The sequence below is a fragment of the Trachurus trachurus genome (genome assembly GCF_905171665.1).
Source record: "Trachurus trachurus genome assembly, chromosome: 7".
NCBI classification, from domain to species: Eukaryota; Metazoa; Chordata; class Actinopteri; order Carangiformes; family Carangidae; genus Trachurus; species Trachurus trachurus.
Genome location: NC_139901.1, coordinates 8,923,109 through 8,948,677, shown reverse-complemented (window position 1 = coordinate 8,948,677; position 25,569 = coordinate 8,923,109). Strand labels below are relative to the sequence as shown.

At 41.8% G+C, this 25,569-nt stretch overlaps 1 protein-coding gene across 1 annotated transcript; it reads right to left on the bottom strand.

Moving 5' to 3' along the window:
* Positions 1–14,856: 14,856 nt before the first annotated feature.
* On the bottom strand, positions 14,857–23,843 carry LOC310988955 (uncharacterized protein). The gene is made up of 6 exons (XM_083975777.1): positions 23,445–23,843; positions 22,737–22,909; positions 22,101–22,319; positions 19,348–19,508; positions 19,109–19,241; positions 14,857–17,864 (listed from the first exon to the last, which is right to left on the bottom strand). The coding sequence occupies exons 1-6, from the start codon at positions 23,731–23,733 to the stop codon at positions 17,688–17,690; spliced, it is 1,152 nt and encodes a 383-aa protein (XP_083831903.1). The 5' UTR covers positions 23,734–23,843; the 3' UTR covers positions 14,857–17,687.
* Positions 23,844–25,569: the final 1,726 nt, after the last annotated feature.

Here is a 25,569-nt window from a genome sequence, read left to right as displayed (position 1 = left end):
AGAATAAACAAGGAAGAAGCCAGTGAGAGTGAGCGATAAGACTAAAAGGAGAGCTGGAGGGAAAAACCAGAGGAATGAGTTGGCTGAAGGATAAAAAAAAATTAAAAAAAAGAATATGCAGAAATATCTGTGGTAAGCAGAGTTATGTAGAGTTATGTGCACAAGTGTTACACAGTGAACTGATACTGGGGAGGTGTCACCATAACCTGCTAGAACTGAACTATACCTAGTTTTAATAGTAGCCTACTGAGGTTTAAAGAATGGCAGCAATATGCAGAGTGAGTAACAAGAGGCTTAGCTACAAATACAGAGCTTATACCATCTACTCACAGCTGGTTGTCAAAGGAGACACATGATGAGAAATATGGTGTTATTTTGTTTTCACAGCCAACCACAGATGCTCCACAGACAGCCAACATGTCCAACATAGCAAAGCTGCAGACAGGCCGGCTGCAGCCACGGGCGATGATGACTGCTTCGTTTGATTCATCTCTAATGTGGCAAATTCAACTATCACACTGGTGATGATAACTTTACTGCAGGCCAGCTGCTGAAAATCAGCTGCTGACAATGAGTGTTGTGCATGAACACATTCTTTTAGTGATTTTGAGCGAGTGATTCATGCTTTTATTTCTAAACGTTTGGACTACTGTTTGCACTTTATCTCGACGTAAACCAGGCTTCCCTGGCACTAAATGTCTACACTCCCTCACGATCTCTGAGGTCAGCTGATCAGCTCCTCCGCCTCGTCCCCAGGAGTAGATTAAAAACACGAGGTGATCGAGCATTTTCTGTGGCGGCTCCTAAACTGTGGAATGAGCTGCCATTAGAAATAAAGAGATGTCCCCCACCCTACCTACTTTAAAATAACGTCTTAAAACTTACTTTTATTCTTTGGCTTTTAACTCAGCGTGAGAGAGTTGTGTGATCTCTGTTCTTGTTTGTCTTTTTATTATCGTTTTATTGTATTTTTAATCTGTTTGCTCTTTTATGGCTCCTTTTTTATTCCTTTTTTAAATGTATTCATTCCTTTTTAAATTATTATTATTTTATCTTTTTTTTTAATCCTCATTACGTTTTCTTACCATTTTGGGCTCTGGTATACAAATCACTGTGCAGCACCTTGGCAAATTTCTATGTCTTGAAAATGTGCTATATAGATAAAGTGAATTGGATTGGAACAAATCAGTTTACAATCGATGAACATGCACGGCACTCATGTCTTACAACACGCTGCATGACCTCTCCATAGACACACGGCCCAACATGGCTGGGGCACAAACAGTGCACATGGTACAGTGTTAATACAACTACTAATGCTGAAGCTAAACCTGCTCAGACAAAGTAACAAATAAGGATTCAGATGGAAAATAAAGACACATTTTATGTAAATTGTGCCCAGCACGTATTTTCATATACGGTGTTAACTGCACATCATTGTTTCACTTTGAGAAAATGTTTAAAATCTAGTTTTTATATTCTCAAATCTCAATCTTAACTTTTTTTGGGGCTTTTTGAGTTTTGCAACTCATGTCTTGACTTGGGGCTGGTGATGGGTGATAGAGGGGAAAAGATTAGGAGAATGTTTGTCTAAAAGAAAACTGAATAAACAAACATGAACTAGTTCTAGTTTTAGCTATGAGCTGAACTTTGAACTTGACACAATACTGTTGACGAGCTCAATTACACATGATCAATATGAAGTCAGTCACAGCTGGTGATGGTGATCATGGCATATACATTTTTGCCAGTATTGATAAATGATGTCTGTGTGCGTTGCTGGACAATGACAGACCTCACACTCCCTTACTACAAATACTGTGGACATCAGAATACTACATGAGCCATGCCAAAGCTTTCATAACACTATGACCTTGTTGGGATCACATATAATATTACTATATACATGTTCTAATTTATGGTCAGGACCACACCTATATGGTTGAAAAATAAATATTACAAAAATTAAACTAACGTTTGACTGTTAGTATTTAAATTATATTTAAAATGAAAATTAATGAGAAAGAGCTCTGTTGTTTCAGTACCAAGATGTTTAAGGAGGTATCATATCAAAGTCATTTTTCTAGTATAGTAGCAACACTGCAGCAGCAGAGGCTCAGCACAATAAAGTAACGGATATAAAGTGATAAAAAGAGGCAGTGCTCAGAGAAGATGAAGAAGAAAACAAGGACATGTGAAGGAAACAGAGCCAAGGGGATGATGATGAAGTCAGTATTACACTCTGTCCCTGTAGACTTGTTATTTAAATACAGAGCTACGGCTGTGTGACAATGTAAAACATCAATAATCACCGAGATGCTTCAATGATGCTTCATTTAAACAAGCAGGATGAAGAGAAGGAGAAATGAGAGCTCAGGGAGAGTGAGGAGAGGAACACATGATTCCTGTAATACACATAATTACAACAATTCTGTTAACGGTGGCTGATTAAATGCAACCTTGTTGTCTCTACTCAACTGTGAAGGAGCTGATTAAATCATTATCAGCAGGTCTGGTTTCCGAAGAAGTCGGCCACATGTTTTCAGCCAATACAATCTGAGAGAGTAACATATTGACTCGTCTCAGGTATGAGAGGCTGCACTGCAGATTTACAGTATTCAGTAAGACCATGAACCATGATGTCAAAGTGCCCCATCATCCTCTGAAAGAGAGCCAGAGGAGCATCTTCTCCATCCTTAAAATTGAAATTTAAACTTGAATGTGCCATCTAAGAAAAAAAAAATCACAGCCCTCAGAATTGCTTTTCAATTTGCTCACTATGACAGCAGGACAACTCTTTTTATTACTGTTTTCCCAGCTGATGTTGTCTGTGGCTAATGCATCAGACCCCTGCTGGCATAATAAAACATGTTAGAATAAACTTACTGGGAAAAAAAAGTCCTCGCTGCATGATTTTACCTCCTTGGAAAGGATCAGCCTGTTGACAATCAAGTAATCATTTAATCCAACCAACACATATCCGTCCACCCTTTATATTAATATTAGTTCCTATCTCATATGTCTCTACTCAAGCAAATCCATGGGAGACACTGATGTCCTATTGATGTTTCTTTTTCTGAAAAATCTCAGGCTCCTGTAGAGAATAGGACAAAGGCTGTTGTTCAAACTTTTCTGTTTTATTAAGTCCACATGTTGGGTTTTGTGTGTGTGCTTGACAATGTGTGATCTTCACCATCAGTTACGCAACATAGCTGGCTAGAGACGTGCCATTACGTGCAATAAAATTTACATGGCACATAAACTCCACAACACGACACCAGACTGCTTCTGTCTCCTCTCTCCAGGCGTGAAGTTTATTTACACAACTGGATACAGAGACACACCTGCACTGGTGTTTTGAGAAGTTGAACTTTTCTAAGTGATGCAACTGAACTACAATGCAGTTTGGTACGGCAAAATGTCATCCTATTCAAAGTGAATAAGAAGCATGAACTTTTAAACTAAGGGCATGTGATCACACCTGGATTTGAATAAGTGATGATGGACCTGATAGTGAAAGTGTTTTCTGATGGTTATGGAGATTTGTAGATTATAAAATAATATGATTATTATTCTGTGATTCAAGCAACCCTTAACATGCTCAAACTGATCATGCTAATGTGACCGATGTGACCTAATGTTCTGGCCTGCCCTGAGCGGGATTTTAACCAATGCTAACCATTTCGCCAAGAGGTCAATGACCACTTGGCAAGTGGGTTAGCACGTCTTTTATGGGTGAGTTTAACTTCACTACCGCTGACCGCCACACGCCGTCACTTCTCCTTACTGGTACCTCGTGACTGTGACTATACCCACGGACCTCTGTTACACCAACATGCAGATATGTTTATCATTCTTTGTAGTAGAAATAATTCTGTGGGTTGTCTGTGCAAGCAGCTGATTAGAATACATTGTTAGAGGTAGTAGCTACATAGTAAAATCGCAGGGTGGAGGGTGGACAAAACCAATAGTTAGTACAATTGATTTTTATCTGTGACAATTCCTCAACCATCATGATATGTATTGCTGTAACACAATAACAGTCAGGAGGTACTTAATTTACCACAAATTATGCGATTTACCAAAACCTAACGAGGCCGTCTGATAACTCAGTGTCTCCATGACAAAAAGCTATGGTAGCTCTACCACTTGTATCCAAAAGCAGAGGCAAGAAACCAGCGTGGGCAGAGGACTTGTATGTTGTCTACAGTTTGTTTAATCTGACTATGCCCCTGCAAACTAGTTCTGGGAGAGGGGGACTTGGATTTGCATGGGCGGTGAGCACTGTCATTAAAATGGCAACAGAGAAACACCAGAAAAAATGGTTCATATGTGTCGTGACTGTGTGATTGAGTTAATTTTAATTAGTACCAGCCATTGCATGTCACACTGTGTTGCATCTAGCATTTCCATATTTGCTAACTGAAATGTTTCTGTCTGGCATTAAAGCAGCACATGGCACAGTTGACCATCACAAACGTATTGACTGGACACATAGCGAACAACCTAAACCATCACACAGAGGGGGACAAAGGGGGCACAGGTGTATTCATAAAAGCACTCGATCCTCTTTCCCCGCAGGGCCCTGGGGGTCCCTCAGAAGCTGCCGGTCAGCTCCAACATGGCTGCCAACCAGCAGAAAAGAACAGGACCTCAGGGGCTGGTAATGAGATGTCAAGGAGGAGAGGGGCCTAATGAGTAAGAGAGCAAAATGAGGAGAGAGAGAGAGAGAATGGGCGAGAGAGGTGCAGTAAGGGCTGGGAAACAGATCCCATGTGTGGGTTAACAAAACTGATGAAAGCAGCACTTTGCTGGATGCATACAGAACAGCTCCAGGGCTGAAAAGATTTTCTCCCCACACTTCTGCGCATCAATTAATCTCCAGTGAATTATGCCATCTGCATTACAATCATTACACTCAAAGACGGCAAGTTCCCCTGAGAGAGTCGTGATAGGTCAAACGGGCAAAGTCCTTAAGTCAGGAGGAGAAACCATTTGTCACCATTTTCGCTCATTTTATACACCAGTCCATCGTCTGCAGCCTTCACCGCTGTTCCTGTTGTGTAGGAACCTGAAAACATTCTCATGTTAAATCTGAGCTTTCTCCTTGAAGGAAGCGGGCTCACAGTTTCTGTGCCAAATTTTCCTCACGCCTCTCCGGGCAGGAGCTAGCATCAAAGCCAATGTTTCTGGTGGCAGAAATCACATGAAACGATCAAACGGCAATCAGTTTCCATGAGCTGATGTATCTCTGCGCCCCTGGCAAACTTGAAAATAATGCCACTGCTCCGTGTGGCAGCAGTCACACAAGGCAATCACACAGCGCCTTGTCTCCCTGCAGCCTGGGTCTGTGCTTCTGGCAAATACAAAAGTGGAAGCAATCATACAAAATAATCAAATAGCTTTGCCTCTACTGAGCCGGATTCTCCCACTACTGATCTATTACTTTAAGCCATTTCAGTAATTATTTCATTAATTAAACCTTTCCAATTTATCTGAATTGCTCCTGTTGCTGATGTGCCTGCAACTGTTTTTCAATCAGTTCATCCTGGCAGTTATTTTCTTTTAAACATATTATTGTTGGCATATGAAGCTTCACAACATATGAGCAGCCTGGAACCAAAACTTATTGTCATAATCCCCACGTTGCTCATTTCATTGTGTTTGCTGCATCTTTGGTGCCAAGCGTTTCAAGCTTCTGCTGCAATGTGATCCAACCAGTGATTGTTGATTTTAACACTGTGAGAATGTTTTTTTTTTTTTGGTGGGGGGGGGGGGGGGGGGGGGCTTTTTGCCTTTAATTGATAGGACAGGTGTGAGGGACAGGAAACGGGGAGGCAGAGAGAGGGGGAAAGACATATAGCAAAGGGCCACCAAGGGAATCGAATCGGGGCTGGCTGTAGCCTCTGCATAAAGGGTTGAATAATAAATGGAAATGTAAAAGTCACAATATGTCCAAGTGCAATATCCTAATCTAAGAGCTTCACCTTTGGGGAAAGTGTTGAGGTAAAATGTCACAGAGAAGAGAGAAGAGAGAAGCTTTATAAAAAAATAATCATTTAAACATTTTTTTTCAGTGAAAATAAAATGACAATGTCAGATGAACTTATGACTCATATCTCAATTGCAATTTTTATAAGACAGACTTAACTCTTCATAAGGAGGTTGGATGTCCACCCATTCACCTACGTCAGGGCCAGTGTCCATCACACTTCTATGAATTACATGCTGCATACATACATACATACATACATATACCGGTACTTACTGTCTTCATGGATGTAGAAACACATTTGCCTGTCCCTTCTCATAGACACAATATCTCAGTGACACCTGGAGGGAATTTCTTGAAATTTGGCAAAAAGATTCACTTGGATTTGAAGTCAAACTAATTTCATTTTGCTGGTCAGAGGTGAAAGGTCAAGGTTTCTGTGATCCCACAAAACATGAACACAGCTGCACAAATCTTTTTGAAGGCATTCATCTAAAATAGTTTGTCAAAGTAATTTCCATAATTGTAATGTAATTTTAAAAAGCTATTTCTAAGAAAAAGCATATTACATAGACTAGACACCATGTTGCATCATCAAGATGTATCTGAGCCATACTGCTCAGCCAAATCACACAGTTCTCTGCATTTGGCCTTGGTCTTAAACATAGCCACATGCACAGGTTTCATGCTTGTTATTCTAAACACACTGCTGCTTCTGCTGCTGCGGCGGGAAACAAAGCATTTGTTTAATCCCCAGAGGACCTGCCTCAACGGGACAGAAAACAAACAAAGGCCAACATGTTTCCCAGAACTCCACTGTCTCTATAATCGTGATACCACCACCCCGGCCTCAGTTACACCAGGTCACTGGGCCTAATGAGGGGATTCATATAAACAATAAATCGTAATTAAAAAACAAGGCAGCTGCTGTGTAACACACACAAAACCAAACACACACACACACACACTTGTTGAGCTATGTGTTGAATGAATCCTCACTGCACATGCTATAATACGAGCTGTAAACACACTGATGGGAATAGGAAATATGCGAATGAGGGAAATGCCTTCTCTGCTTCACCACAGATTATTTTCTCCCTTTCTTTACTTGTTCTTAATTTCATCATGACCAAAACATGATGATTAAAGGCATAGTTCAACATTTTATTTGCTTCCTTGCCAAGAGTGTGATGGTTGATACCACTCAAAGTCTATAAAACCATTAGCATGTGAGCTGAGCTAAGTATAGTGACAGCAAGCATGAGGAAACAGCTTGGTTCTGTCAAAAAGTAGTAATGAAAACAACTAATAAGCACCACTAAAACTCGCTATAACTAACACATCTCATTTTATTAGTCCGTCACTGCTCACTGTAACATTTTCTTAAAATTTAACAAATTACAGTAGTTTATAAAACAACATTTTAGAATCCAGCCTGGATGGAAAAACACTGTAAAATCAAATTATGCAGCAAACAGGAAAAACATGCTATAGGAGAAGCTATTAGCAGGGGAAACAGTTGACCAATTGGAAAATCTGCCTATAAAAACTCATTCATATGTTAGGCTGTATTTGACTCAAACAAAGAAGAGCTAAAACAACAGGTTTTAACTTAAAGCAGAAGTAAGCAATCCGGTCGTTTTGGCTAACTTCTCGTCAGCCGATGGAGTTAGCAGTCCCCGCCCTCGTCCCTACGTCACCACATTCACGTGCATCCCTTGGCTGCACACACAGAGAGGGCCGCCCCTTTATGCCGTTCTCTCTCCTCATTGGATAAAAGTTGTAGGATACAAGGACAGTTTTCTCCTCGGCTTACAGCAGAGCAGAGTGACTGACAGACCCGTGTTTCGGACCAAACACTCTATACAAGTGATTGCTGTCGGAAGATATAACTGTTTAAGACATATTAACACAAACATTCCACTTACTTCTGCTTTAACGAGGGGTAACATTATAAGACAAAGCCCAGACTTGGGAAAAGAATGCTGCCATCGCGGAGCCACAACCACCATAGGCCCACTGACGTTCCAGCGGTGTTCTAACTTATGTATTTCAAGAGACGGGTGGCAACCCTATAGATCCCATTTGGAAGCAATGTGCTAGCATGTTTTCACTGCTGGCTATTATTGACCACTACTACTACTGAGCTGGGCTAATAGAGTTTCCCAATGTTGTAATTTCATGGGTCATTACTTTCAAAAAATATTAAAACTGAAAATTGAAAGTTAAAACCTAGCCTACTCCTTGACCGTTCATCGGGAAGCTAATAAAAATAATAGCCTAATAATAATAATAATAATAACTTTTTTCTATAGCACCTTTCAGGTATGTGCTACCATGGATGCTGTTGGTCACTACTATTACAGTGCTAATACAGCTCACAGCTGTTACTTGTCTACAGTTCATATGCTAAATGAAACTGAAAACAAAAAACTTTACGGATCTGCTACTAGCTGGTGTTGGACATTTACTCTAATTCATTGTGAAATTGATATAAGTGACAAATTATTCCTTATGCCCATTTGAGCTGTGTAATACTTATTTTCTAAACTCTGCTCATCCTGCTGATTTTAGTTTCTCCATTTCTCCCTCTTCCCTGCCTCAGACAAATCATCTGGGCTAAAAGTCTCCCAGCGTTGGCAGGCTGAATCTCCAAACTGTCCAGGGTAAGCATCCCACTTAATCCTCTGATGGGAATATTGGCTCAGTTCCACACTCATCTGTCCAGGTTAATGTCTGTACTGTAGCAGCCCGTGTGGCTATGTGTGTGTGGCTATGTGTGTGTGGCAGTGGCCAACCCATCCCATGTGCCATGCAAGCCACTTTAATCTCAACATAAGACATTTTATACTGTTCATATTCTTCCCTGCGGTCCTAAAGGATCCAGGAGCATCATTTATCAAAACATACCCAGAACTAAATGTGTGTATGGTACAAACAGGAAAGCTGGCGAGTAGCCTACATCTACACATAATGTACTAGGATAAATCTCCCCTCTTACCTCTTCTACATCCATCTGCTCAGACTGTTTACACCCTGACAGGCCACCGGACCCTACAAAACCTCCCTTTAAATAGGCCTATGGCAACTTTAATGCAGCACCAAAAAATATAAAAACAGAAAGATTATGGACACTGAGGCTCAGCTACTGCAGTGTCACAAGAGTAGGTGTGTGGGAACAGTTCCCAGCATGCCACACTGTTTCCATGTTTTTGCATTTTACATTGTGTTCTGCATTTTCCACACCTCTTTCGTTGGTTTGTTGTCATAAAAGCACTCATTGTGTGCAGGGCAGTTCTCACAATTGTGTTAAGTTGTTCAACACTGTGCATAAATTACAGTTTTAATGAAATGTGGCTGTGCATGTTGCTATCCACCAAAATAAAAGCTGTGTAATGTCAGCCAGCTCGTGGCTGAGAGTTTCATTGCTTCAGCTGAAATTCGTCTGAACCAAACTGTTCTGGCAGTTTGACAAATAACTTTTCTAAAAATAAATACATGAAGATACAAGAAATTGAGAGGTTAAAAAGGAAATAAATAAATGATTTAAGCTGATATGATGGTGAAATAAGAAATAGCAGATAACCTCTTCTCAATATCTTCTCAAAATGTAATATTTAATTGATCTATGCAAATTCTGTCTCTGTTCTGTCATCATTTGATTTAAAAAGACATAAAAGCACAAAAAGCACATCTCTAAGACCATTGTGTGATGTTTGCAAGGTTATGGTCACACCATAGCACAAGAAGTGTGCGTAGAAATGAGTGTATGTATGGATTAAACACACATATCTGCATGGACATGGCTGTGAAAATGAGGCCCTTGGGTAAACCAGCTGTTCTCGGGTGATTTTCGTATCCAGCACAGAATACAGCAAGTTCAACAGGAGGACAAGCCTATCACCAGCAAAACACATTTAAGGATAGGAGGCACTGAGCTTCACTAAGTCAGCATGAAATGACCAGAGGATAATGGAATCAGAGGTAAATCGCAGAGAAACATTAAATAAGATGTTCAGAAAACAGGCAAAAGAGGCAGAGCGGACGTGAAATGTATTCAACGCCCTGGGAAACACACTCGCTTCAGCGCTGTGTGTCCTCTTGTGGGCTCTGACCTATGCATGGTTTGAACTGAGGAATAAATTTAGCTTTTAAGTGGGCGGCTTAAGTGTTTGTGCAGCACAAGCAGCAAGATTTTAAAAATCAACAAACACTAACAAGCGGATATGCATTTCTTTTTGCTTCAAGACAGAATTGATGCTAATTAAAATTGCTAATGGATAAGGCAATCAATTTGCAATGCTTATATTGGTCTGGGGAGGGGGAAAACATCATGCATTTGAATTTAGCCATTTATATCTAATAAGCCAAAGCTAAGTACAACATCAGTAGTCAATTTCATACTTGAATAATTTCATAGTCAAACAGTCCATTTGTCACTGTCCCTTGCTCGTGCACAGACGGTGGCAGAGACCGCAGCCTTCCTGTTGAAGGCCTGATTGAAGGTGGCATTCTGCTGGCACAATGAGAGCTGCCACAGCACTGTGCTCCTCTGCTGGATCCAGACAGACAGGCCCAGACGCTGCATGTCAGCTGTAATCCTCATTATGCAAATGAGCTCACGCAAAGTTAGGAGCTAACATCACAGGTCAGATGGGAAAAGTAGCAGCAGCCCATAGGGAGAAAGAGAGATAGAGGAGAGAGAGGAGAGAGAGGGGAGTGGGCTCATGAAAGGTGCTGGAGAAGTGGGAATCTGGGAGAGGAACAAATAATCTCTTTAGGAGCAGCAGATGTAAAACTGCAGGATGGTGGGAGAGACAGAGAGACAGAGTGAGAGCAGCAATCTCATTCCTCCCAGGAAGAGGACACACTCTGCACCTGAACACACACACACACACACACACACACACACACACACACACACACACACACACACACACACACACTAAACTCTGCAAAGCAACGAGAAGAAACTTGCAGTTTGCTCTGCGAAAAACTGCAGAGCAGACCCTGCGCTTTGACTGACAGGCGCAGCCAGATGTTGCACAGCGCAGCATATTGTCTAGAAAAGACATATCTCACTAAACAGCTGGATGGATTTACCCCTGCAACCCTCGGATCTGCACAACAACAACAAAAATCAACCACGCAACACAACAAAATCTTTCAGCAAATGGCACAACACACTGACAGCCTGGGCATCTCTGCGCTAAATCCTGCGCAGCCCCAAAGTCCACGCTGCTGATATGATTTCCCATCAAAACTTGAAAAAAGCAGTGTGTGACAACTACATGATAAGTGATTATCGATCACAACCCCGGTCCTGCAGCCTACCAACCTGTGATGGGTTTATTTTGGATATGGCGCCCAAGACCGATTTCTGTCGAATCGATAACAGCTCGATACTAAGACTAACTCATCCACCATCTATCGCTACGTCTGCACCAATAAACTGACTTCTTCAAACTCACTCATAATGAGTATCCACACCTGATCGTGCCGGTGAAAAGCTCCACATCCTCAGCCAGCCCAACAACAACAGCACCTGGTCCCACAGAGCACATGTGGGATACTGGGATACTGCACCAAGCCAAAGTCTGTGGAGCTGCGCGAGGAGGAGGCACTCTGCATCTGCTTTAACAAAAAAAAAGTCGGCGGGCGAGCCCGACCACGCTGAGATGAAAGCAGAGAGGTGGAAAGTTTGTGTGACAACTGTCCCTACCTGTGTGTCCGGCAGGTGGACGGTCTCAGCTGCGCCCGGAGCCGGAGCCAGCGTGTGGGCAAGCACGAGGACCTCGCTCCTGTTGAGTACCTGTTCAGTGACAGAATCCATCCACATGCACAGTTACCACCATCCTCCTCCTTCCCGCTGTCTCAACATCCCCCCAACACCCCGCCCCTACCTCCCGCTTCCTCTTCCCGTCCCCTCCCCTCTCTCTCCGCCCACTTTTTCACTCACCAGTGCGCATTTACGCAATCCCGCAAAGCAGCGCGCCAACTCCCGCGCGCAGTGTGCCAGCTGCCCCTCAGTCCGCCGCGCTGAAGTGACAGCAGCAGCAGCAGCAGCAGCACCAGCTCATCAACACCTCGGCTCCGACGTCGACTGCTGCTGCTGCTCCTCTGTGGTGCAGGCGCAGTGGAGCTGCCGCTGGTCGCAGCCTCTCCATCAGCTGCAGGTAACTCCAGACTCACCTGCCGGGAGGGAAGGCGCAGCTGCTCCGAGAGCTGCTCTGCTGCCCCCATGTGGACGCAGGAAACTCTGGACTCACAGAAAAACACTAACACATGCGATACAGCCTGTTCAAATGGCACATGAACAACATTTATACAACAACCTAAATTAATTTTTACAACACTATTTAATAACAGACAACTCAACTTTAATTCTGTAGCCTACAAGACAATAGAAGATACATAAGGACACAGTCGATACTGTACAGGCACTAAAGCTGTTGCTTGCAGATGGTGGAAAGACAAGAAAATGAAAACCTCTGGCCCAGTAGCATATGCCTGATTCGTCTGGCTCATATGAATTCACATCTGGGTATATTCCAGCTGTTATTCTCAGGTAGGCTATTGGCTGACAGCTGGGAAATTTTCTGTGTGAATGTGCCAGAGTTGGACCAGAGTTGGACCAGAGGTGGAAGGAGCATCTGTCATGCAGTGGCCCATGGATGCAGCAGTATATTGGGACAGAAGAAAAACAAGCATGTGGCCTGGTTGTGAGTCAGATTTGCTTTACCATCTCTACATTTAAAGGACAATAACATGATTTGGAAAATGATTTTATGGCATTATAATTACCAATGCATTATCTATGAAATCTCCCTCTGCTGCTGTGTTTATTTCACATGGTGTCACTGTTTGGGTGCAGACTGCATCTGAGCCAGCAGGTATCAAAGAGGACAGTGTTTTCTCTCTGACTGGATCAGTGGATTTTCTTTTCTTTTCCCTCAGCTGAACTCAATAAAACATTCACTGCAGTGTTTGATGACATTAGTAGTGGCTGATTCAATTCACTGGATGTCCTGGAATAGCTTCTTTTTTTTAAACAGGGACACTTAATGAAAGTGAGCTATTGTTAATGTTATAATCTCCACCTGTGCTTGCTATAACAAGTCAAGGTGTCTGCTGGGAAAAAGGATGGGATGTGACTGTTAGAAAGTCGCTAATTAAATATTTTCATTAGCACCTTTCTGACAAACCAAGAAATATAAAAACTGACACTTAGCAGTCTGTGAATCTCACCATGATAAATGTTCGTTAACATAAGCCGACCCATTCATTTGCTGGTCTGAAGTACAGGTTTTAGACCTTTGTGTAGCTGAACATAGCTAAAACAGATGTAACATCAACAAGACACCAGCAGTTCCATTCTCTGCTGGTCTGTAGAAAGAGAAAATACACATTGTGTCGTATCTTATAAAATTAGTAAACTCTCTAAATAAATAAGTAACCACAGATATTGTGTTAGAGTACACGTTTTGACCTTTTAGAATTTGTATAGCTATTAACACATAAAATAGCAGTTTTTAACAATATGGTGGCCCTGGTTTTGGCATAAATTGGTTGATTTTACCTCAGTCAACCTCTGATTAACTAGTAGGTTACCAGCAGAGATAATTTCCACATTATTTTCTTGTTAGCTTATTTTTCATCTAAATATGAGCTATATATAGGGGCCTAAATGTTAGCCAAAATTAGCTGACACATTCACTTGCTGGTCCTAATACACCACCCATCTCACTTGTCTTATTATAAAATCAGTAAACTCTCAAAATAAATGAATGACTACAGTGATTGTGACCTCACCAGATTAGCACACATTAGCTCAGATGGTTTGCATATAATGTGTGCTTCCCCTTTAATAAGTGGATCTTTTAACACAACTCCAGACTGGATCATACTAATTAACGCTGTTACACGACTTGAACATATTCAAAAAATATTAGTGATGGGGTAAATTTTCTTTGCTATTGCTGAAAACGTGCAAGTACATTATCCATTAAGAGACCAGCAGTAACATTATAGATTCATCAGTCCCATCAGTAAATGCTGAGTTATTAAACAATGGCACGGAAGATTGATTTACCATTACTACTGAGAGTTTCACTATGAATACTAATCACTGATGATCAGAGAAAAATAGAGGATAAAGGAACTAAACGATCAGGAGAGAATTCACAACAGGAGCAGATGAATTGGTGAGATTGATACTTTTCATATTACAGCTCCACTTGTTCCCTTCACAGTCATCTTGGTCGACACTGTTGTACCATCTGCTTTGTGAGTAAAGCGTCAAATGTTCAATGGCCAGGAGCGCTACCATCATCAATCACAATCAGTCCGGGATGCACACTACAGACATGACTCGTCCCACATTAACTTGTCTGACCTCTGGCATAATGAAGCAGTCAATTACACAAGTATATTAAGGGAATACATGTAGAGAGCTCATTTCAGACATGTATGTCAAACCCTGTTTTACAGTTTCCATTCCCCTCATCGTTTGATCTCCAGATGTTTTTAAGGCAGATACCCTTCAGTCTTTGCCCTCAACACTTTGTATCATCTGTAATTAATCCCCCATGGACCTGATCTGGTCTCACACACAAACACACACCAATCCATAAATCAATACCCTTTTGATGATCTATACATGAGCTGTATCTCGTCTTTCACCGTTTCGCCATAGATGTTATTCTTTACTTCTTTATTGTCTCTAATACACTCCTGTAATGTTAATTTGTGGTTGTCATTATGCAAAAAACAACAAACAGTTTAACAAAAAACTCAGTAGTTTATTTAATAGTGAATGGCAACATTCAACATCAGAGTAAAATATATGTATAACTGGAACATTTCAAGTTTTGAGGTGTTCATCACATATGGTTTGAACGTGACTTCAATGCAAAACATTACAGTATTTTAGAATTGCTAAGTTTTCATGGCAGAGTTTCAATGTGCAAAAGTCAAAATGTAAAGAGCTACACAAACTCATACTCTGTTTTTCGTTTTTTTGCCGTAGCTACCACAAATTGTTCTGCACATACACATTACAAATCCTGTCTTCAGAATATATTGCTTTAATTATAATTAATTTAACTGCTTATTACCAAGCAGATTGCTGAAGTGTTGTGTTTGCAAGTATTTCCCCTTGCTTTCAAAAATGCAGTGCTATTCTAGCGCATGCAGCTAATTTATGCAAATAATCAATATATCTGAGATCTAGTGTTGTAAATAATAACTTGCACTATGGGTTGAATACAGTCGTGCACTGAACTAGGCACTTTTGCCTTGAATGAATACAGTATTAGTATTAGTATGGTGTCAAAACTTCTTCTAATGTATATTAAATACATAAAAGTCAATTAACCATATCATTGGCACATTTTTCCTGTAGAACTTTGGACGAATGACTGCTAGCCCTTTTAGATGAGGATTAATAAATTTACAATTTGACATGTTTATTTGATTAATGGCTATTTTATTTTAAAGGCAAAAAAATATTTAATTTCTGTGACAAACATGTACAGCGCGGCAATGCTCCAATAACCTTGTGGCATAATTTGGTGCACACATTTTAATGAGCCTTAATGAGATTTTGAGTGGTGGGGATTTTATGTCGTAAGAGTTTGTGTGGAGTGAAGCTCAGGTGTGAAAGCAGAGCAATAATAAAATACTGTAAAACTACCACCATCTCCACCTCATGTTTTTCAAGGAGATCCGTGCTTTGTAAATCGAAACAGACCAGCAGTGCTCTGACCATTTGACTTCAGTTTTTTGGTTTGCATTCAGCTTCTTCTCCTTCTCTAAATCTGACCTGAGAAAAACAAAGCAATTAAAAAAAAATCTCCCTGGAAACTCAACAATAAACACTGTATATCATAAAACCCTTAAAGCAATAATTACACATTCTGCTCAGTATCTGTTTTGCACACAGGGGTGCTTTCAAATGATAAAAACTGCAGTAAATAATTCACTGCATACACATCTCAAGCTCATGTTCAACCTAATTATGTCTCAGTGTCTTCCAGAAAACATAACTGTCTAATTTCACTGTTCTGAAAAATGCATGACATGGATTGGGCCTCATTGAGAAAATTTGAATCTAACAATGTGATTCTAGTTAGGCTGTCACTGGACAGAATCTACAGCTCAGAGTTTGAGCCAAATGTTATTCATTTTCTATCACTCTTAAAAGGATCCATATAAAGGTAGATTTCCACACCTTTTTTTCTGGTCTTGGTTTGACATTAAAGGACAATTCCGGGCAAATTCAACTCTGGGCTGTATTTTCCTAACATTTTAGGTCATGTGCATGTTTGAGTAGCCATCTGACGCTCTCTGTGGAGGGATGTAAACAGCCTAAGCAGCGGAACTTCAATCCGCTCCATTCATCACTGCCGTGGCGACGCGGGGACAGACGCAACTATCGCAAAACAGGAGCAATTAAACTGAAAATCTTCAGATTCCTTCTTTTAGACCTAAAATGTTAGTAAAATACAGCCCAGAGTTGAATTTGCCCGGAATTGTCCTTTAATATACTGTGAAAGTATTAAAGTCTCAGCCCACAGAGAAATGCACACAGCCTGTATTCAGAAACTGAGCCTTAAAATGAGCTGTCAGGACTTCCTGAACTTTGTGATGTCACTGCTCTCAGCCACACCCCCTAATCCCCACCCATCTTCTGTACCCACCATCCCTACTTGCAAGATTTGTTTTTCCTCTCTGAAGGAGAGTCTCAGAACCCCCTCTCTTCCGATTGGCTGACAGTTTGTTGCTACTAAAGCTCCACCAAGGAGCATGAGAGTGGAAATGTTAAACTCAACTAAACTTGAACTACACTGAGGTTGTTTTTGGTTCTTAAAACCACAAATGTACCTTTCTATGGAAAACTTCAAATAAAACACCAGAGAAGTTGAACATGTGGGACCTTTAGGTCACGCAGACAAGAATCTAAACATCAGTAATCAGGAGCTTCTTTCAGTAGTCTGAAAACCTTCAAGTATTACCGGTCAGTTCTAAGTGGATGTAAACAATGCAGAGTTAAAATAAAGTTTCTTAATGATCTAAGGGAGTGTGTCTGACCCTGAGCATGACAGATAAGGAGCCGGAGCAGAAACCCCAGTGGATTCTACTCGAGACAACTAACACAACACTTTCTGACCCCAATTATGGCATCTAGACACAAATTTCACACAGTTAGGGCAATTATCCTGTGGCGTGATTAGTCAGAGCCTTCACTGCAATCAAAGAGTCTGCTCTGGCCAATTTGGTGCTTAATTAAGTCAACAACTCTTTGTGTCGGTTCACCTCAGGACAGCAGACTGTGAAGCGCTTCTTTTATGAGCTGACGTTATTTCACCACTGCCCAGGGGCAACTGAAGCAAGTGTGGGTTTTAAACCGTTTGAGATAAATTAAAAATGTTCTTTTCTCAACTTCTTATCAAGCTGCCACATGTCTAAATCTCAGAGGTGCATTTAGTTTGTTCTTCTGGAAATTTTCTACCAAGATCCCTCCTCAGAAACACACTTATTCATGTATCCTTCCAATATGTTCCAAGTAACTCAAAGTCATCACCTTTTATAATAAATAATCCCACCTAAAGGTCTACAGCGTCTCCATGCTCTGTCTGGGCTGCCCCTATCTGGATTTGCTGGAGTGTACCACATACAGTAGATTACGTGCGTTCTAGTCAGACCCCTGCTGGACGTTCCTCTCGTAGTTTTCCAGACAGATGCGGACGCGGTTAGTGAAGTAGTTGGGGTCAGAGATGCCCCGGAGGAGGTCAGTCTGCACCAGGGTAACGTCGTACAGCTCCGAGGTGCAGGCGATACGAGTCTCATCGCCACCTGGGTTCAAGAAAATCTGAGAGGGACAGATGCAGAAAAAGACAGAGAGACCAGAGGAAAGAGGAGAGGGAATTATGTTGCTCAGTCTTCTCACCACATCAGAGACTGCTTTTAAGGCGTCCTCAAACACATGTTGGAATGCCACCCAGCTAGGGAGGGCCATCTGCAGCAGCCAATAGCCCTGAACGTATCTCAAGTACGACCTGTGGGATTTTTGGTAGCTGCACCCTTCACCTGCTGTGGACATACTTGATGAATGAAAGGGAGTAAAATGATGGTAATGGAGAAGAACATTTGGGAGTGAGACCATATATGTTTGAGCCTAGAGCTAGCAGGAGGTAGCAGTTACTCTGGTGGGGCAGGATTATGAGCTACTATTGATTCAACTGGTGCAACATCTGATGGACTTTGCATGGGTTTTCTTAAAGGGATACTTCACCCAAAATCAATTATTCACCAATTTTCTACTCACCATCATGCCAAGGAAGGGTTTGGAGAACTTTCTGAGTCATCAAAAACGCTTTTGGAGTTCCAGGGGGGGTCCGGCTGGCAACGGATTTTCATATAATGGCGGCGGATGGTGCTAACTTTTGAATCGTCCAAAACACACACTATGAAACATCCAAATACCTCCATACTGCTCGTCCGTACTGACCCAAATGTCCTGAAGCTGCGACATGAAAAAGTTGTTTGGAAAAAATTAATTTGATCTCTGTTTTTTTGCGGGTGTATGATGTAAATATGGTAGAACATCTCGCAGCAAATCTCGCACATCTCGTGCAGCCACTGCACTACAATAAGGCTAAAAACAGAGATCAAATACATTTTTCCCGAATAACTTTTTTATGTCCAAAACTAGTGCGTGTTTTGGGCGATTCAAAAGTGAACTCTATCCGCTGTCATTATGTGAAAATCCGTTGCAGCCGGACCCCCCCTGGAACTCCAAAAGCGTTTTGATAACTCCAAAAGTTCTCCAAACCCTTCCTTGGTATGATGATGAGTAGAAAATTGGTGAATTATTGATTTTGGGTGAAGTATCCCTTCAAGTTGCAGTGTGTAAAGCTCTCTGGGCCACCGTAGGTTCACGCAGCCGGTAGAGCAGGAGGTCTTCCTCTATGCTCAAGACTCATCTCCTCAGAGCTACCTCCTCTCCCAGACCCGCCTCCACAGTCAGAACAAACTGTGATGATGAAAACATCATTCAGAACTGTAGGCCACTTTACACTGAGTCAAAAAACATGTGGATGTCAGTGACAGTACCTTGGGGTAAACGATGGTGTCCTCGTCGTTCTGCCGGATGTTGTCGTCGATGAAGATGTGTTGAACGCTCGGGTCAAACGGGTCCACCCACAACGGCTTCCCCCCACGGATGGAGTAGGTGTTACTGACCCACCTGGAGGAGGAACGAGGGCACACGGAGGTTTGGAAAAAGGGCTGGATGTTAGAGGGGTCAGATAGATAGTAACCCGGTAACCCAGAGGAGTGTCAGTCATACACACCAGTCAAAGTGGTCCTGGAAGCCCCCCAGGCCCTGGACTGAGCTCAGGTACTGATACAGGCCTCTCTCTCCGTCTTGAGTGGACACGCGGTCCTCGGCCCGGCTCAGAACGATTCCTTTCTTGCTGCAGCGGATCTTGCCTGGAGTCATGTTCACATTCAACTGAGCCGAGAGCGGGAGAAGAAGAGGCAGAGTCAGAGTCAGTCGGTGGCTGGATTAACCACCAGCTCCATCCTCACTGTCTGTGATCAGGTCTGTACTCTGACCTTATTTGGATCCTGTTCATCACCTGACCTCAAGGCCTTGTCTCAGAGAACCTGCGTCAGCATCTAGTTTGAAGACCCTAAATATTTAGATGTTGTTCTTACTTGTATATTTCTACACTAAACAAAAGTGTTGAAAATAAACAGGAAAAGAGAAAAAAGTAAAGTTCATGAGGGAGACACATATGGCACCATCGTGAGTAAAAGTTTGTCCGGTTCTGTTCATAATTCCCAAACTGCAAAACTACCGACATCATCAGCCTCATCTGTATCTTGTGTATTTGTCTAATTTTGTGGTATTCCAACATATACAGTCATACTCGGAGGAGGAGGAGGCTTTAAATGAGCCCACTGGGCTTTGTGGATGCTATTTGTTCTCTTTGTCATTTTCCGTGTTGTTTTTTTAATTGTGCAAAAATAAATAACCTAAAACTAATAAATTAAAACCAGCCGCACAGATTCTGGTATGTTAACATGGAGTCAGTGAATTCCCAGAGCTGCTATGAATCGCTTTGATTGGACAAGTTTTCCCCACTGCCCCCAACACAACAATGATAAAGAAGCTGTTGTTGTCCTGTGGTTTATTTCCAGGAATTAACTGAAGCAAGAAAACTACTCCATACTGAACAATCACATGTCTTGTGACTGCACCCCCGCCCCCCACCCCCTCTGTCTAAATGCATAGATGAATATGCAGGAAATTGAATAAGATCTCCACTGTTCTCTGCTCCAGTTAGCTCCTTGTGCCTGACAGATTCATTTTCTGACAAACTGTCCACCCTCCACACCCCCCCCCCCCCCCCCCCCCCGACACCCCGTCGTCGCTCCATTGCACTCTTCACCATTCTCTCAAAATCAATGTGTTCCACTCCAGCGGACTAACAGGTACAAAAACCATAAAACCCCCTCAGCGAGTTAGTCAAGGAGATGCACTTGCCTGTGTGTGTGTGGATGGGCACAGGAGGTCATGCTCTTAAAAAGAACAGCTCCACAGTCACCCCACCTCTCAGCAACATCAACACACACACACACGCATGTCTACCAGATGGACTGGCACAAAGTTTTAAAGATGAAGATGAATGCTAATAACTGTAGTGATCCATCCTGAGTCCTTTTTAATGTCATTTAGTAATTATGTTCTCCTCATCTAAAGCACTACAACAGTGTTTTTCAACCTTGGGGTCGGGACCCCACAAGGGGTCGCCTGGAATTCAAATGGGGTCGGAAGCTCCCGTTTGTGTCATAAACACAGGAGTATCAACTCTTGACTTGCTTGAAGGGGGGAGATCTCTAAAGTGGTGTTTTTACCTTCTGTGCTCGTCAGTGTTGTCATGACAAAATGTGGTCATGGAGACCCAAAGGCGGTTTTGAGAACTTGTGGTTGTGTATGTTTGTTTGTCTGTCTGTGGGGGGAGTTTTGTCACCACTGTTCTAGATACAGTCACCAAACTGCAGTTGTGTGGTTGAACTCAAACTGCAGGCGTTGGAGGATGTGAGCGGCTGGATTCAAAGCAGTAGGCAACACCGGGCTGCATTAGGGAACTTGCAGAGGTGGATAAAGTAGACGACTTCATAACTTCAGTCTGAGTACAGATCCTCCAGGTCAAACAAAGAACGAGTTGTTCAGTTGAGTTTTTACCCGTTTTCCAGTTAAGGTCATGGAGCCCTTGATTTTAAAAACTCTTAGGTATCCAAAAGGACATTTTTTATGTTAACATTGTTCGATTGTTCCACATTTACAGACTGACTTACTGAAAGAATAAAGATAAGTTTAGTTTTAAGGTGAAATTAATTTCCCTTTGGGGATTAAAAGTAATTCATATTCATATTCGTATAAAGTGGTGAGGATTTAATTTAGCAAAGGTGGTTCTTTATTACTAAACCTCTGACTCTGGTGAAGAACGCTCTGCCTCATATTTATCTAATGGAGCATCATTAGGACATCGACGGGTTCACACCTGACCAGCAGTGGAGGAGTTGGATCTGATGGTTTTTTCTCCTGTGATCATAATATACGGTCTTTTACAGTTTTCAAAATAAAATGTATTCCACTTACTAAAAGCCTTGTTTCAAAGTAAGAGTACTTCAAAGAAATGTAGTGGAGTCTGGTATTTGGAGGACAATATTGGCGTAAAAGTCATGAGTTTCCGAAAAAAAAAACTATCGTCAAGTCAAGTACAGATACTCAAACAATACACTGAAGTACAGTACCTGCGACACACTGCTGTGAATATCATCTGTCTGTTCTATAAAAGCATTTCAAGCAGCAGCTGCTACTAAAACAAGTTTAAACACAGTGAAACACTGGGGGTTTTAGGACTAGTTACTCTACTATGCTGTTAACACATGTTCCTGATGTGAGGATTGATGCAACAGATGTTGAGTGACCATTTATTTATTCTTTGATGGGCTCTAGGTATTAGGATTTAGACTTGTATTTGTATTTTATTCTGATTCATATGTAAGAAATAAATGTGTTTTTTTACTTCACCTTCAGATCAGGCAGATCAGGGAACAGTGGATGAGCCCCTTCGTTCAGTGCTTTGTGCACAGCTTTCAGCACGCGAGGCAGGTCTACTCCAAATGTCCGAAACAGGATGGCAAACTCCCGTCCCTCCTGCGCCAGGTCTTTGAGCAGCTGGAAGAAGGAGGGGAGGATCCAGTGGTACAGTCGCCCGTCCTCTGCTTTGATGGACAGCTCTTTGTCTTCCTGCAAGAAACAACCACAGAGCAGTCACACAACTGCATCAATCTGGTTTTGAGGAAGTGTGACAAACTTGGTTTGTGGTTGAGTGTACAGTAACAATTAAAAGCTGCATTTTATAGGCCCGTGGGTGGCATGCGCACATAAAATGTCTGTTGAGCAGATACCAGATGACAGGTTTTTCTTGTCTCATAGAAACCAGTTGAACAGAAGCTGACAGATCAAAGTGTCGGAACTTAATCTTTATGCTGACTCAGCCTTATGCTTAACCAGGTGAGCCACCAGTGCAGGTGCCAGTGTAGTCATCAGTGTATTATGTTTGTAAATGATATCCTGTAACCATGGTTATTATAGGTTAATAAAAAATATGACTCAAAAAAGCAGTCATTCAGTGTGGTTCATCCTATATAGGACAGTGCTTGCCTTGACGCCCTCAGGCCAGCGGAGCAGATCCAGATGTTCATCCAGAATCCCACGGAAGCACCGTCCTGCAGCAGATGTGAAGTTGTATGTCCTTCCATACTGACAGTAGTAACTGACAGCGTCCTGGCACGGTGGGAGCAGGGACGGAGAGTCACTCAGCCATTCCCACTTTCCTGCAGAGAGGCGAAGAGAGAAAGACAGACTGTAGAGAAGTTGAAGAACTGACAGGATGAATCCTCCTGTTTATTTGGATCTTTAAAAAGTTCACATCACCTAAACTGAAGATGCAGCACATGATCTGACCAAGGGAACTAAACACATTATCTCAGGAGAACAGTCAGATCACAGTCTACCAAACTTTATTTGATCAAACGCTAATTTAATATTCACTTCTATTTTTGAGATAAACGATGACTTTAGAAATATAATTCAGTCATATTTATTATAATCTTATTTCCGGTAATCTCTGAAATTTAATTTCAATCACATGTCATCTTTTTGGGTTGTTTGACAGCTCTGTGGAAACTTAAATGTTCAGGAGAGGTTGAGTGGGATTGACAGATTTTTTAAACGGAACCCGTCGTGAACAATACCTTCACTGTCAACATCACTGTTGTCACCTGACTACACGGACACGGACACACACACACACACACAGATTCCTGTCATTCCTCTGGGACGCGGACCCCAGGTCAGTCTCCAGCTCACCGTGTTTGCCGATCTTCCCCCAGGTGACGGTGGACAGGAAGTAGTCCAGGGCACACACGGTGCCCTCGCGCGTCACGGCGTCCGACACCAGGATGGTGTTGTTGAGGTCGACGTGCAGGACCAACTTCTTCCTCCGCTCCTGCTCCGAGGAGCCGAGTCCCCGAGGCACCGCCGCCGGTACCGACGCCGGCTCATCACCACCGGTCGAACAAGGACCGGGGACGTCCTCGCTGTTTGTCCCGTCCGCTCCTTCCGCCTGCCGGCTGCTGCCGCGGTCACAGTCCGCCATGAGAGAGCGTCCGGAGGAGACAGGTAGAGGTGTCCGAGTGTTTAAAGTGGGAACTCGCTACTTAACCACCTCCGCTGTCTGACTCATGAACATTTCCTGGCACTTCCTCCTTCTCCATGCCGTCTTCTTCTTCTTCCTCCGCCGGTCAGTTGGTTGTACACACTGCCGGACAGAGGAGAGAGCGCCACCTGCAGGTGCCCCCAAACACTGTATGTCCCATTCACACAAGTACAGAGCAACTGTCACAGACTCAGGGACAAACTGTGTGTTAAATTATATATTGTTCACAAATTAATATATAAACGTATGAATATATTTTTTGATATCTTGATTGACAATAATTATTAGAGGATAGATAAAACAGGACAAACTTTTTTACTTCTTCCTACTCCCTTTCGAGCATGTTTTTTTTTTTTTATATTATGTTATTTGTTTTTGTTTGCCTTGTATTCTGTCAGTCTCTGTACATGTTTGGAATGAAGGCTTAATAAATAAATAACATAAATCAGAAAATGGAAACTTGTTTAGTTTAAACACAAAACACTAGTTTTGTGTTGTCTGACTTATTAATTTTAATGCAGTAACCTCTGGATGAAGATGGGCAGTTCCTGTGTCATGTGTTGGAAACGGAATATAATCAATTATTCCTGTGATTTCTGTGGTTTAAATAATTTTAAATGGTTTCTAGGCTACTGTGTGTATATTAGTTGTATGTAAGCAATAGTTAGGATTTATATTTATATACAGTGACAAAGAGTGTTATAGTGTAATATATTCACAATCATTTTTTGCAAAATTCACAGCTAATAAACAGACAGAAAATGTTCTTTCTTTCTCTTTCTGAATGATATTCAGCTCATGAGTTACTGAACTATTTTCTGCTGTTTATTTCTTGTATCAATAAATGCTTCAGTTCCTGTTTACACAGCAGACATCCTGAACCAGCACAGCAGGACAAGTGCAGGTGTAATTAATAACATCAGCAGGTTCAAGTGTCTCATTACATTATGTGGCGTTGAGCCAGAAGAAACAGCAGCAGGAGGCTGAAACTGAAGCAGCAGATTGGATTTAGCCATTGTTCATTTAGTTATTTACACCTGTGCTTTCCTACTGCGACATGTAACATGTCTCCTGTGCAAAGACTGGAAGTAAAGATGGATGACATGTTGGTGTAAAGTGCTGCACCTTTCCCTCCTCTTCTTCTCATTCACATATTTCATTGTGCTTTGAGTTTATGTTGGAAGGACAAAGTCATGAAAGTGTCAGTTACAGTTTGTACCCATTACACAGAGCAGAAGCAGAACTAAATCCTCCTGAAACCAACAGTACTTTGTTATTGTGTAAAAGATGAAGTTGTATAAAATGTAAAAGGGAACCGCAGCCAACACAGCCCAGGGTGACGTCTTCAAAGTGATGCTTCGAGAGCCTCAGTTTACATAAACCAGAGAAAAGCATCATCTTCAAAGCTGGAACCAGAGAATCCATCTATCTTGAGAAATGATCTATAATTAATCATTCATCACAATCTCCCAAATGTCAGTTTCACTTTATATTCCTCCAGACCCCAATGATCAGCCACTACTGCCTCTATGTTGAAGGACCACATGTCAGTCTGTATGTGATCATCTGATTTAACAAATGATTTTCTGCATACCATGGAAATAGAAGTCAGATGTGAGAAAAAAAGATTTTTATCACAGTAATGTGAAATTAATCAAATTACGACCAACCACTCGTCAAACAGTGGCTACCAGGCCAAAATGAAAACCAATACAAACTTAAGAAACACTAATGCCAGCAATACTCAAAATTGTTTTTATTTATATTAACCATTCA

Bases quoted from the DNA above. Each gene is read 5' to 3' on its own strand.
- LOC310988955 (XM_083975777.1), bottom strand. From the start codon at position 23,733: ATGGCGGACTGTGACCGCGGCAGCAGCCGGCAGGCGGAAGGAGCGGAC. The intron at 22,910-23,444 runs GTGAGCTGGAGA...GCCTCTCTGCAG, and splicing joins GGGGAAGATCGGCAAACACG to GAAAGTGGGAATGGCTGAGT. The intron at 22,320-22,736 runs GCAAGCACTGTC...TGTTTCTTGCAG, and splicing joins GCTGGCCTGAGGGCGTCAAG to GAAGACAAAGAGCTGTCCAT.